This window comes from Martes martes (assembly GCF_963455335.1).
Source record: "Martes martes genome assembly, chromosome: 16".
Taxonomy (NCBI): domain Eukaryota; kingdom Metazoa; phylum Chordata; class Mammalia; order Carnivora; family Mustelidae; genus Martes; species Martes martes.
In genome coordinates, this window is record NC_137904.1 from 21,079,939 (window position 1) to 21,094,702 (window position 14,764).

The window sequence follows — 14,764 nt, forward strand, 5'->3', positions numbered from 1 at the left end:
GTCAGAGAGTATGTGAACACAGGCAGGGGGAGAGGCAGAGGGAGAAGCAAGCTTCCTGCTGAGCAAGGAGCCTGATGTGGGGCTCGATCCCAGGACTCCAGGATCACAACCTGAGCCAAAGGCAGATGATTAACTGACTGAGCCACCCAGGTGCCCTGAGAGATTTCTTTTCTATGATAGTACATCTAGATTGATCCCACATTCTACCACTATTCCACAGTACGGATATACCATATTTTATTTAACTATTCTTCAGTGATAAACATTATAGAAACTTTTTTTTTTTTTTTTTTTTTTTTTTGCTTTGAAGGCTGCAGTTCGCCTCTTTCTTAGTACATTATCCTCTCCATGTATGGATTTTTCTGTAGACCTCATATCTAGATGTAAAACTGTTGTCTCAAAGGGCATGCACATGTTAATTTTTGATACATAAAGACAAGTAGCTAAAGACTGCGCCAATTTGTCTCCTAGCAATAAAAGTCTGTATTGTTAGTCCTGTTACTTTTTTGCCAACGTGATATAAGAAAATGAGTATCCTGTTCTATTTTCTTCATGTTTATTGGCCAACTGTATTTCTTCAGTGAATTTCCTGCTAGACTCTGTACTCATTTTTCTAGTTGGTTACTTGCCTTTTTCTTATTGATTTTAAAGAATTTTCTACTTTGGATATAAATTCTTGGTCTTAGAGCTTAAACAATTTTTTCCTAGTTTGTTATCCCTTAATTACATTAATGGTCTCTCTCATTCTTTTTATATTTTGTGAAATCTTTCAGCTACTTTTCATTATGGCTTCTGGGTTTGATGTCTTGTTTATCTCCCTTAGTACTCTGTTATTCAAGGCTAGTTTCTTCTAGAAGGCAGTTCACTGAATCATAGCAGGGTCTGGATTGGATCACAAGTGTCTCGTGATTTGTTGGTCCAAGGATTTTCCTACCAAATCATATCACTTCTCCATTACCACTTTTAAAGGAACTTAAGAGGTCTGACTCTCTTGACTTGGATTTCTTCCTCCTTAGCTCCTGTTTTCCTTCTCTCTTCATTCCTGCTGGCCTGCACAAGGTCTGTGTGTTTTTTGCATGACTAGGGAACAGAGATGAATCAACCATGATTCCTGCATTTGAGGAGCTCAAAGTCTGTGTGTGTGCATGTCCGTGTGTAACGATGCAAACAGAATTTACTATAAAACATAAAAATTTGGTTTCCTCATGGATAGGAAATCTGAAGAAAGCATATTGATATGTTAGCAAGGAGGCTGGGTTTCCAAAAAGAAGTTTTTAGAGAGATGCTTTGAACCTGGTCTTTGCTTACATAGACATTAAATGATATTAACTAACAACACACAGTCCATCTACCAACAGAGGTGCCCAGTCCTCAGACCTATGTACCTTTCTGTTTTAATCTTTTAGTGTTTCTCCGACATGCAAATTTGTATACTTGGCTTTCAGGTTTACAGAGACACACTGACCTGGTTTGCTGCCCGAAGACATTAAGAAAACAAATTCTAAGGTAAAACATAGCCTACATGGGATACAAATCAACAGCTGATAAATTAATACGGTATTTGTGACTAAATAAGTGAGGCTACATGCTGCCACTACTTAAATAAAATGATGACAGGACGTTCTAAAAATGTGCAATATTCTGTGTCCCCATCTGCATAATTTAGTGAAATCCCTGGAATGAGGGACTGAGCAGTTGAGCCACTGGAAGGAACCACCAAACTGAGAAAGACTGAAGGGAAGCGCCACCCCCCGGCCCCCTGATTTCCTGTTCCAGCTTCCCTAGGGAAGGTCCTACCAGAGTTCCATCTGTCAGGGTGCACCCGGAGAAGCGTTTGGCGAGAAACCCCTCAAAGTTAGTTGTTCTCTGAATAGCAAACAGAAGCAATTTCACTTCAATTTCCTTAGCTCTGGTGCGCATAATCTTGGCAAGTTCTGTCCTTCAAAATAAAGAGATAAAAATGATGTTAAAAAAAAAAAACCCAAAACTGTTCAAGATAGGATAAATAGTTTTAGCTTATATCCCCCCCCCAAAATTGGTTTTAGCTTATACCCACCCCCCAAATATGTGGCCATTTAAAATCCTGAGGTCTGTTACCAAGCTGAATGTTTGGAGAATAAAAATACATACTCTAAATAAGAATTTGAAGGTGAAATGGCCCACTAGTCAAAAGAAATCAAGAATTAAGGAGATCGATTTGTTTATATGGTCACTGCTATTTTTAGATCTTTCAACCTTTCTGTAATTTGTTAATAATGTAAATATAAAGCACTTACTCAGAATTTTACATGCATATATTTGATGTATGATGTATTTATGTATGCATAAATTTGACATGCATATATTTTATATGATGTCACAAGTCATTCCTTACTGGATTACAAAGCCTTCCAAAGAGCTTCTTCCAAAGAGCTCAACCACCATCTCTTCACCCAGAGAGCAGGAACCCCAGAACTACATGTGTGAGGCTACAGTCCCCACATGAGAAGGACATGCACGTGCTCGGGCGGGTCCTGCCTGCAAAGCTTGCGTGCCACTCCAGTGTTCTGCTTCAGAGTGGGAGCTGTGGGGGAACAGTGACCTGGGAGCTCTTAGGAAGTACTGAGCCACAGTCCTGAGCCATGGTTATCTTCCCATACAAAGAAATGGCAAAACCAAACAAAGAGCCCCTGCAAGTCTTTGAAAATTATGTATCTGTAGGATTTTAGCCAAAATTCCAACAATGAAAGCTTGGCAGCAACAGGAGCAACATGGCCATTAGCTACCTCTTCGATGGCAGATTTGTGGCTGACTCCCTGCCTCCTGAAGACTGCTTTCTTTGCAGAATTAGTTTGCAAGTCACTGAACTGTAGCCTCTAGAGAATTAGTTATCAATTTCTCAAGGAATTTGCTTTCTTTGCTAATTGGGACTTAGAAAGCAACAACCACAACTGTCCCTGAATCAACATTTAAAGGTTATCTAAACCTATGGTAGCAAATGTGCTTCTGAGAACAACAGCCACACAGAATGTACATCAGGAGTGAACTCGAATGCACACTGTGGGCTCTGGGTGATAATGGTCTGTCCCTGCAGGTTTATCAATTTTGACAAATGTACATTTTGGTGGGGGATGTTGATAGAGGGGGGCTATGCACGTGTGGGGGCAGGAATATATGGGAAACCTTTGTATCTCCCTCTCAATTTTGCTGTGATCCTAAAATTACTCTAAAACAAAAAGCCTATTAAAAGAAAATAATAAAGCCAATAGCCAAAAACCCTTAAGAAATCTGCCCCCCAGGTGTTTAAAGCATACAACTTTATTATATTCTCTGATTTTAAGAAAAATACCTACCACAAATTGTTCTAAGGTGGCTGAGTTATGCTCACACATGGGGCTTTAAAAAAAAATTAGCCTGGAGTTAATATAACTGTGCACTGTGAGAAGGGCATAGATAACTGGGGTGCCTGGGTGGCTCAGTCAGTTAAGCATTTGACTTTGTCTTGGGTCATGATCTCAGGGTCTTGGGATCAAGCCCCATGTCAGGCTTCCTGCTCAGTGGGGAGTCTGCCTGTCTCTCTCCCTCTGCCCCTCCCCCTGTTTATGCTCTCTCTCATTGATAAATTTAAAAATAAAATCTTAAAAAAAAAGAAAGGCATAGATAACTAATAAAACCCAGTTACTACCACTGCTGTGGTCAAGCTGCAAGCAAAGGATTAAAAAAAATTGACTCTAACTTTAGCTTTGTCATGGACACACCAATCTAAACTTCTTGGGTTTTAGCTCTTTAATATAAATGGACTCCCTGGCCCTGGGCTTTGTTCATGAAACTGCAGAGACAGGATGAATGACACAAGATCTTTGGGATGCTTAGAACATTCAGATGCCGATATTATTAACTATCCAAAGACTATAAAAACACTGCATTAGGGGAAGGAAGTTTGTTCAGGAAATATTTCCTGAGTGTCACTGAAGTATGTGTCCCTGTCCCTTTGGAACGATGTATGTAGGAGCAAGTCAGAGAAGCAAAACAGTGATGGATATACACACTGTACACTAATATATATGATACAGACACAGGAGAAAATGTAGGGTGATGAGTAACAGAGGGAAATCTGGTGGATGAGTCTTGCGTAGGTTAAGTCCAGAAGGCAGGCTGTTCAAGGCAAGGGTCAGGCTACAGGAAAGTCTTAGAGCAAAGACAGGAGCAGATGAAGCTGCTGTGTTTTATACATATTACTCTTAAGGGGGGGGGGGAGAGGGGAGAGGGCTTTGACTATAGGCTTCCAGGCCAGGACTCTCACGTACCCTTTTTCACTTTTCTCCTAGAAGTTTTCACTCTTACTCCACATACAAGCCCTCTCCTCTAGGTTTGGAACTCTGAAGTTGGAGAAGTCGGAATACAGCTGCAGCTGGAGTTCAGGGATTGATTTTGGATTTATAAAATCTGACTTTCAACAGAAAAAGGGTCTCCTAAAGGAAGAGAGTCCAGCACAGGTGAAGACGTTTTCATTACAACAATGACTCTCCAATAACAACAACAAAAAGGTGGAAATGCTACCCAATCCACAAGACGGATGGAACCCCCAGACACCAGGGGATTGATTTCAACCAACCAATTTCAATGAACAGTAAAACCAGAAGAGTTGGAACCTACCTTGTGACATGGCAAAATTCTACTGCAATCCTCTCGGTCATGTACCACTCACGTGGAAACATACGGCCATATTTCTCCTCATAGTCCACAAGCTGGCGTTTTATCCAGGCGTAGCGTCTGTCGATTTTGTCCAGCCAGGCGACCTTAGGAAGGTAGGAAACAAAATCCATGCAGTGCTCAGAAGTAGTGTTGACAGTTTCAGGAAATAAACAAAAACACAGAACCAAGAAAAACACAACCAATCTCTTTATTTCTCACAGTTTTGTTTTATTTTGCTTAATTTTATTTTACTTTATTTATTTTTTAGAGAGGGAGACCGAGAATCCCAAGCAGGCTCCACGCCCAGCGCGGAGCCCAATGCAGGGCTTGATCTCACAACACTGAGATCAGAACCTGAGCCAAAATCAAGAGTCTGACACTCAACCAGCACCTGAGCCACCCAGGCACCCCTATTTCTCACAGTTTTAAAGAATCTAGGCTACTTTTTCACTTGATCCAGAGGTTCTTAATATTTTAATATTTTTTTTTATTCATTTATTTGACAGAGAGAGATCATAGTAGACAGAGAGGCAGGCAGAGAGAGAGGGAGAGAGGGAAGCAGCCTCCCTGCTGAGCAGAGAGCCCGACACGGGACTCGATCCCAGGACCCTGAGATCATGACCTGAGCCGAAGGCAGCGGCTTAACCCACTGAGCCACCCAGGCGCCCCAATCCAGAGGTTCTTAACTTGGCTCTACGATTAGATTTCAGGGATCTGGAAATTTCCTGAAGCGGTATGCGAAGTTTTATGCACAGGTACATTTTTCTGGGGAGAGGATCTGTAGCTCCCATTAACTTTTTCAAAGGGTCAATGACCTCAAAATGGTTAAGAACCACTGAACTGTACAGTCAGCCCCTAAAAGTCACAGTTCAACATCAACATTTTAAGGCAGTAATACTATTAAAATATGAATCAGTAGACTCGAGGGTATTTAATTTTCAATAAAATTCAAATGTAACATCAATTTCATTTGGTTAATACTTACATCTTGGTTTTCTTGAAAAAGTACTAGATATTCTGACAGATGCTGTTTAATAAATTTTTTGATGATTTCTTGTTTGATTCTAGGATCCAAAATATTAGCAACCAGACATGCATCCCGTAGGACATTGCTGGGTCCTCCTGGCCTCTGGTAAAACAAACAACACAGCAGTTCAAGAGCCAGAAACAATCTTTCAATCTCCTGGCCTCTGACAGCTGCTACTTCTTGCTCCTCTCTTGAAGTTATTATTACTTCCATTCCCCTGACACTTACTCTTTTGCTGTGGATGGATATTTTAGTTACTTGTTACTCAATGAAAGAATGATTAAGCTAGTATGTAGTAGCCAATACAAAAGCTACTCTGCAAATCAGCAAGGAGACACTGTGGAAACAGGGCCAGCAATGATCATAGGAAATTCTGCTTTCTGAATACAAAAACTGAAATCACCTTGGTGAAGAGCCACACATCTCAGAAGGACACCACTCTTACTACCCACGTGCCACTTTCCCCTGATTCCAAACTCCGATTCCTATTCTTAAAGTGCCATATTTGTGCCAAACAGTGCAGTGGCATTTAAAATCTAAAACCAGGTTCCAAACTGCCAGACTTGTTTTGCTGACCATCAACAACCGAGGCAGGTAGCCAGAAGTAAAATATTAGTGTACCGGTCCCTTGATCTGAAAGGCATTAGAAGGCTACTGCCTTCTGAGGGGCCATATTGATACATCGCGATGGGAAGGCCTTTATTATTACTGAAGGCAATGCAATCTAGCCAACTTTTCTTTATAGTAACTCACTGAATGAACATGGTTGGTGAGGTGGACTAGAACAAAAAGAACACCTGGAACCTACTCTTGGCTTGACTAGATAGCTGTGTGGCTTTGGCGCAATTACTGAAACTCATCTGAAAAATAAATGAAAAAAAAAAAAAAAGGACTTCAATTAGGTGATGATTAATGTTCTTCCAAATCTTTATGACTCTTTTGGGTAAACTCTGTCCAATAATGTATCTGTCTCGACTGAAGTTCAAGAGTTTTGTTAAGTGTTACTAAGCTGCCTGAGAGCTAAATTGTTAGGATGCTGACTCACTCTGTGCTAAATGGCTGTTATGCCATCTGCTGAGCGCTCTGACTGCCCACCTCTTGCTTCTGGATGAAAGTGTTTGATCTGATAGAGAAGTCACGGAAGCTGAAACCTATGGGCTCATGGATTCAGATATTGTCATTTAAAAAGGGCTTAGTAGGTTACCTTGTACAATTTTTACCTTACACAAATTTTATTTGTCAAATAGGAATAGCAACACAAGGCCTTTAAGAAAAGACCAGTCACTGAAAAGGAGAATAGAAAACTTAAAAAAAAAAAAAATTAAGTTACCCAGCCACAGAAAAACTAAGCAAGTTGTTAAAGAAAACCATTTTAACTTCATCTGCTGGGTGGAATCTGAGAAAAAGACATAAAGTAGGTTATGACTAGTTTCTTCTAAACAATAAAGCTAGGCTTCATTCATATCTTTCTGAAGCTCCATGAAACTGGGCTAGATACCAGAGTATAGTAAAGCAGACCCTGGGCTAAGAACAGTCTGGGCTAAGAACAGTTTATAATTTGTGAATGTCCTGCAATCCCTTTTTACAGAATGGCTTTCCAACATCCACTCCCCACAATTATAGCAAATGAATAAAGAATATAAAGTCCTGAGAGGAACATATTTTACAAATAAAATATCTGATTACTAGAAGGCAGCCATTAACATATGCAGACATTAAAATCCAGAGCAGGTTTCCTATAGGAAGTAATCTACAAAGCCGGGGCAGCTACCCCCACCTACTTCCTAAGTTTCTTTCATGGAGCACAAAGAAAAATGATCAAGATATTTCCAGTTATTGAATTATACAGCAGGTCCAGGAAATGTCCCTTGGCTCAGTAAATGAACATATACCCCCACCTCCACTCGCCAAGTGCAGTGAGGAACACTGCTTGCCTGTGTGTGCTCTAGTTCATCTCTGTGTTGAGTAATTCTTTCTCTTGAAATAGCTCAAATAATAGAGAAAAAAAGCTTCTAAAGGTTCTTCTCTCCCCAACACATGCAAAGCATTAAGATTACATCTGCTACAATTTGAAAGATAGAGCTAAAAGCAGTTACCCAGGCACACTGACAGCCAAGTGAGGCAAAGCTTGTTATGGGAGAAGTGTAACCATAGCCCACAAGCAAAATACCAGGGCCTTTGCAGACACAACACAAACAGCCATGCCACCAGCGAGAGAGTTAAAGGGATTAATCCCAAAGAACAGGCTTCTGATCATTAAAAGTCAGTCTCCTGTGTTGCTCTGAGAGTTACATAAGCCTGTGGATGCTCCTCCCAGCTGTCTCTTCACCAAACTGAAACCAATAAGTTATGTAACGATTCTAAAAAACACTGTGGCTTGAAAAAAAAATTTTTTTTTTTAACACAGGCATGAGAAAAAAGGAATTTGCTGGGCAGATGAGATACTAGGTTTGACACATATTAAATTAAACCAAAATAAATCCTCGCTCTTTGATGCTGGAAGACCACAGATGAAGAATCAACATTGCTTTGGGATATTTAAAATCAAGGATGGTCTCATCACCCCAAACCTCTAGCAGACAGACTTATGGCTGCCAGCAGGCACTTCTGGAATGGTAAAGGAAGAGTCACAGCAGAGAATGTGAATTAGGCAAGAATGGTGATAACTTCTAAGACTGGATGGAAAATAATACCTTGGTGCCCTGGGAAGGAAATGCTTCTTCAAAATCAGCCAGGATTTGCTGTCCTAACTCAGTCTGGGCAGCCTTCACTCTGCAGGGAAAAGAGAACATGTCATTGCCTGGTGTCATTTTCATATATCCATAAGTAAGTATGCAAAGATTGACTGGGCTCAGATTGGGTGGTGGCTAGAGAAGAGAGGTCATGCACTAGTTAGTAGTGGCTTTATGATCAGGACCCAGGCATCTGATTTACTCTCATGATGGATTTTCTATATCCCAAAGTTTTTCTAGGCTAACCCTCACCTGGTGTAAGGGAGTATATGTTTATCTTTCTAAGGTGTCATCGGGGGGTAGTCACGCCGTGAGAAAATGCTACATAAGAACAACAGAATAATAATAATAATAATAATAGATTAATAATAATAAACAATCCAATAGAAACCCATGTTGGATTACTGCTAGGGCTGTGCCCCTGCTCCTTGGAGTCCAGAATGCAGGAGGGCTCCAACCTGCCTCAGAGATGCTGCTTTTTCAACCCGCAAGGATCTCAACATCAGGATCCTAAGTTTTAACAAATGAACAAAAGAAGGGGCGCCTGGGTAGCTTAGTCGGTTAAGCCTCCAGCTCGGTTTTGGCTCAGGTCATGATCTTGTGGTGGTGGGATCAAGCCCTGGGTTGGTTCTCTCTCCCTCTCCCTCCTGCTCTTGTGTGCTCCCTCGCTCAAATAAATAAATAAATAAATAAAATCTTAAAACAACAAATGAGCAAAAGGAATGTTTTCTAAAGTAAAAAGAAGAAGATCCGAAAGACAAAATGAGCTGTTACTTGGGAGTGAAGGCCAATTAATGAAGGCTGAAGTTCACTCAGAAGCCTGGCTGACAACAAAAATGAGCTCAATAGGAGAAGTCAGTACCTAACCTGGAGTTTGCGTGTCTACCAGGAGCTCAAAAAATACTTGTCTGCTGAAATGAGAGGAGAGAGGAGAAGCAGCTGGCATGAGAAAGGAACTGTGCATGTCAGCACCACCTGCAATGATCACGTCCTCCCCCGGCCCGGGGAGCTGGATGCTACCCACCAGCCATTCCCACAGAGCTCACTGCCCTGAGCCTGAGGCAAATATTTTACCCTTGCTAGAAGCGCCATAAAATTGTGTTCTTCCTTTTTTGGTCTCCACCCTGTTACTTTGGAATTAACTTTGAAGTTTCTAGAAATAGCGAATAGCTCAAAACCACAGTTTCTTGGGCTATTCAGCAGTGGCTGGCAACCGACTGAGAAATTTTTTTTTTTTAAATGAGGGGATAGGCAGGACCCCAAACAATCTGTTTTTTTTCTGTGGCATCGTTATAATTATGCTTTACTTCAGGTACTTTCCAGGGTTTTTTCACCATCTTCAAAACTTTTAAAACCACTCTTACAGGTGGCTTTGCAGCCTCTTTAGTCACTCAGTGACAAAGATAAGGCTGTTACCAGAGTGGCCCCCAGATCATAAGCAGGGCCAGCCACCTCAAGATGCCGAATGCACAGTGGGAAGTATGCCCTGAGTGTGAGCTCTGACAGGAGAGCAGAGAACATGCTTTTGTAAAACTACCTCAGAGGTCCTGTGACTCCACATAATGGGCCAGGCAGACAGCCTCCCCTGGGCCAGATCACAAGACAGAGCTTCCAGAGCCTCTGGACCCTCTGTTCCTGCTTGCCTCTTGGCACCACAAAGAGAGAGAACCAGTTCCTCCCAAGCCACTGGAGGGGACGTTCTACCCCCCGTCAGGGACATTCCCGGTCATACTCTCATGGCTCCTGAGCACCTCAGTGGTATGAAGATTCCTCTGCCCTTTACACCCTCCCCCCTCACCCCGACTCCACCCAGCAAGAGCTGGGGTGCTTGAAAAGACAACCAGAGCCTATGGTAAGGTTGGGTACTTCCAGAGTGCAGAAGATGGGGGAAGTACCAGAGTATGACTGGCAGATCCCCCTGTCATCTTCTTCAGTCCGTTTCTAAAGTCATGTCTTGAGACAGTCTAGACTTAGCTCTGCCACCAGCGAGCCACATGCAAACAAGTCATTTCCCTTACCTGGACCACAACTGAGAAGATTTGTGAAATAAGAGGGTGGGAATGCAGGCCTGGACCAGATGCCTCTCACTGTCCTCAGGGGGACCGCTTGTGCCTCTGCACCCACCTTCACGGCGAGCTGGCAACAGCAGACCCCTGCGCCGGTGACTGCAAGCGGGACCTATGGCTAACTCAGGAGCAGAAGAGTGGGCTTCAGAACATAAACATTTCCATGGAACGTAAATGTTTTCAAGCATAGTTTTCCAAGTGTCCGTTGATGACTTGGATGAAAGAGCAACCATGTCCCCCTTACTGATGTTAGTGACAACATCTATAAACCCCAACCAGACCTCCATGCATTTTCAGGGTGAGACGTGAACAGCAGTCTTTACCGTCAGTTGCCTCAACAGGATCCTAGAAAGAAGTCAACACTAAAAGAACATATCTTCGGCCACACTCCTTCCTCTGCTAACGAGGAAAAGGAAATTCCTATGGTAAACAGATGGGACCAGCTGAGACACTGGTAGCAGAAGAGTTGAGCTATCCTGATTTTCGTAAGAATGATTAAGAAACCTATCTACAACTAAGAGAGAAGAGAGTAAATAAAAATTCCTCCCGCTATCCAATTAAGTCCAGTCCACTTAGCTGGTGACAACTCAGGGTTGATCATACGTACAAAACAAAGGAGTCACCATGCTCCTCAGAATGGAAGGTCAACCAATGACTTCTAGCACCTTCCATACCATCTGACGAAGGGATGTTCAAAGATGACCTTTCCTGGGACGCCTAGGTGGCTCAGTCAGTTACGCGTCTGCCTTCGGCTCAGGTCATGATCCCTGGGTCCTGGCATCCAGTCCTGCATCCGGTTCCTTGCTCACCGGGAGCCCGCCTCTCTTTCTGCCTGCTGCTCCCCCTGCTTGTGTTCCCTCTCTCTCTTTGACAAATAAATTTAAAAAACAAAAACAAAAAACAAAGGTGACCTTTCCTACATGTGTTATCAGTTTGCACAGTGGGTGGCAGCAAAAGGATATGGCAAATTATGAAAATTATTTAGACATTTGTAGATAAAGTAATCCTGATGCTTCCGTTACCTTGTAAATGCCCCAAGGGAAATACCCTCAGGACTTCACAATGAACTGACCTCCTAAACACACACAGTCTGTCCTGGACAGAATGGCTAATGAGTCAGATTAGTCAGATGCTCTATTTCCAAACAGACAGGCTTTATAAAGAATCCGAATCCAGAATCTTAAGTGTGATTCAGGGGGACAATGAGGCACAACCCTTAAGCTTTTGAAACTGAAGTTCTTTCAGAAAGGACTTGTTGAAGTCACATAGCTAGTCAGGCCGTTTCATTCTCTAATTTCTTTCATTGCTACACCATGGAACCCCCCCATCCCCACCAGCCTGCCAAGTACCTCTCCCATGTAAGAGGTTAGTTATAGCCCCGAAAAATATTATTTTTTTTTCTGAAAAGTATTTTTTAGTTCAAGAGTTTTATGGGTTTCAAGAGAGTGCAAGAATCTTCCACTCTTTCTCAGGAAATACTGACTGATTACTAGAAACATTGCTCTCATGGATATTCTTAAGCCAGTAGGCTCTGAAATGTAAAGATGGTATCAAAGAAAAAAAAATCTTTCCCTCAATGCTACATTAACATTTAAGCATCTTCCAGAAGGGTAGCTGGAAGAAATAGCTACATTCAAATCAAAGTCCATGAACTTCATATTTCAAATGTACAGGCAAAGGTTTCAGAGCACAACCTTTCATGTGACTACTACGATTTATAGAGAGCAAGCTATTAAACTGGAGAAACTAAAGCAATGTACAGAGCATAACTCTGCTGCCTTATCCCCTGCCCCCCAACAAACAGCTATTTCTATCATTTCCAGATGGTTCTACCATCACTGTGCAAACATAAGGGAGGAGAATTCACCAGAAAAGATGCTAAAAATAAGAAATCTGGACTTTCCTCAAATTTTGAGTACCTCTTGAAAAACAATTGCAGTCAAGCACTAAAAACCAGAGATTTCTTGTGTTTAGTGTTACTTAATAGCACATATTTGGGGCGCCTGGGTGGCTCAGTGGGTTAAAGCCACTGCCTTCGGCTCAGGTCACGATCCCAACGTCCTGGGATCGAGCCCCGCATCGGGCTCTCTGCTCAGCAGGGAGCCTGCTTCCTCCCTTCTCTCTCTGCCTGCCTCTCTGCCTACTTGTGATCTGTCTGTCAAATAAATAAATAAAAAATCTTTAAAAAAAATAGCACATATTTATTCTGTATTAACCTACACAAATTTTTTGCTAATAGGAGTTGTGAAATGAACTAAAAGAAAAGTTAAGTCCTCCTGTTGGCAGCAACACTACATGATAATGAATGTTCGGAGCACTGAAATACACTGCCAGAATGTCAGATTGTCTCTTTTTAAGGAGAATGTCTTACAACAGTGATCACAAAGTTCTTTCAAATTCATAAAAACCACCTCTTTGAAAAATGTTAAAAAGCAGAGTCCTAAAAGAGTGCATCCTCTTATTCGTCCCTACATTGCTTTTTTAGGAATAGAATTCAGTTCTGCTATATTCCCGCCATCCAACAATGCCACCCAACACAACCGATTTTTTTTTTTTTTAAGATTTTTTTTATTTATTTGGCAGAGGGAGAGAGAAAGTGAGAGAGGGAACACAAGCAGAGGGAGTCAGAGAGGGAGAAGCAGGCCTCCCGCCAAGCAGTAAGCCTGATGCGGGGGTTGATCCTAGGACCCTGAGCCGAAGGCAGATGCTTAACAACTGAGACACCCAGGTGCCCCAATGCAACCAATTGATAACAAACGCCTCCCCAGATCTCCTTGGCCTCATGGTCACTGTCTTGGTGAGGTTCTTATCTTTTCTGATCTAGAACATAGTCTCAATCTCCAGTCCTTCATAGCTACAGTCCATAAGACTTCTACAAAACACAAATGAGATCATGCCCCTCCCTGCTTAAGATCTTTCCTGTCCACAAAATAAAGAATAGACTCTTTCACAAGGCGTACAAAATGTGACTCTACCTACCCATGCAGACTTTCACACTCTGCTGTCTTCCAAAGTACCACGATGTTCTCTATTTTTCCTCCTCTGTTCTTGTCTTGCTGGTAAGATCTTACTTATTCTTTTAAGATCAGATGAAAACTGAATTCTTCCGTGACCCTGCCCTCAGACCCTGAAGGCTGAGTCCTTCAGTTCCTCTTCTGAGATCTGGCTATTGCTTCTACTGCATCTACCACTTCCGTTGTATCTATGCCACACTAGAATTTTCTACTAGTGTCTCTCTTCTGCACACAACAATGGTGAACTCCTTGAGGGCATAGAGTATGTATTTCTTACTTTGTGCTTTCAATACCCTAGCACGGGCCCTAGGACACAGAAAGTCCATAGTGTGTATCTATTAGGTAAATGAAGGAAAGAATAAGTGAATGAGAAAAAAAAGATCAACTCTGGACTGTCACAAGGGTAAAGGGAGGTGATAGTGGCTTCCCTTCCCTTCTCCTCCCCCATCCCCTCAGAACAAGTCTGCCTTCTCCATGTGAGTCTCCTTCTTTCCGGCAGCTCATAAGGCTCTGTTTGTCTGCTCTCTTTGCTACTTCATGCCCTCATGTGATATGGCGATTGGCCAGTTCTAAGTGTGAAGGAGTTAGGAAGGATGGGGGAAAGGGTGGAGATTTCCCTAGTATTCTGCCAAGCTCTGTTCTTACATTCCCTAATAGTCCTCTGGCATTTCCACTCTAAGATGGCACACTGAGCACATGCTGCAACCTCCCCTTCCTGTCCCAGATCCTTTGAAATAATAAAAAGGCTTTAATAAAAATCCAGAACCAGGCAAGAAAAGCAGCACGCTAGAAACTCAGTACTGCCAGGTAGCACAGGCTTGAAGAAGGAAACCACTGCTGAAAACTGTTTTTCAAAAACGAAAGACATGAGGATAGTGGATTCCATGAGCAGGAGGGACCCTGAAGCAAATGCCAGCAGGCTATGTTGGGCTCTTGCAAGAGGAGTAATGAAGCCGGCCGGTGTCCAGGTCTGCATCCCTGCCTTGAACGCTCAGGTCACGGAATGGGTATGGGTCTGAGAACCCCCATAGTGGCCAGAGGGCTGACAACATCCAGGCTGATCAGGGAGCCCCTAAGCCCAGCAGATCAGCCACTGGCATATCCACCTGGCAACTCCTCCAGCTCCAGTCCCATCTCACCTAAGAAGAGCTATCTGTGGCCCTTAGCTGAGCAGGACGTACTGCCCCCCCTTAGCAGGTAGCAATAGAAGAGCAACCCTGATCAAGATGACAGAGAATCTCAAAGCCAAAA

At 42.5% G+C, this 14,764-nt stretch overlaps 1 protein-coding gene across 1 annotated transcript in view; it reads right to left on the reverse strand.

The window, feature by feature from the left end:
• The window catches only part of VPS53 (VPS53 subunit of GARP complex), a 135,074-nt gene that overhangs the window by 75,557 nt on the left and 44,753 nt on the right, over positions 1-14,764 (reverse strand). Inside the window, exons 8-11 of the mRNA XM_080826206.1 lie at positions 8,395-8,473; positions 5,660-5,803; positions 4,636-4,778; positions 1,798-1,939 (exon numbers count right to left, since the gene is read on the reverse strand). Coding sequence (XP_080682332.1) covers positions 1,798-1,939; positions 4,636-4,778; positions 5,660-5,803; positions 8,395-8,473 — 508 coding nt within the window. The remainder of the gene's footprint in view (positions 1-1,797; positions 1,940-4,635; positions 4,779-5,659; positions 5,804-8,394; positions 8,474-14,764) is intronic.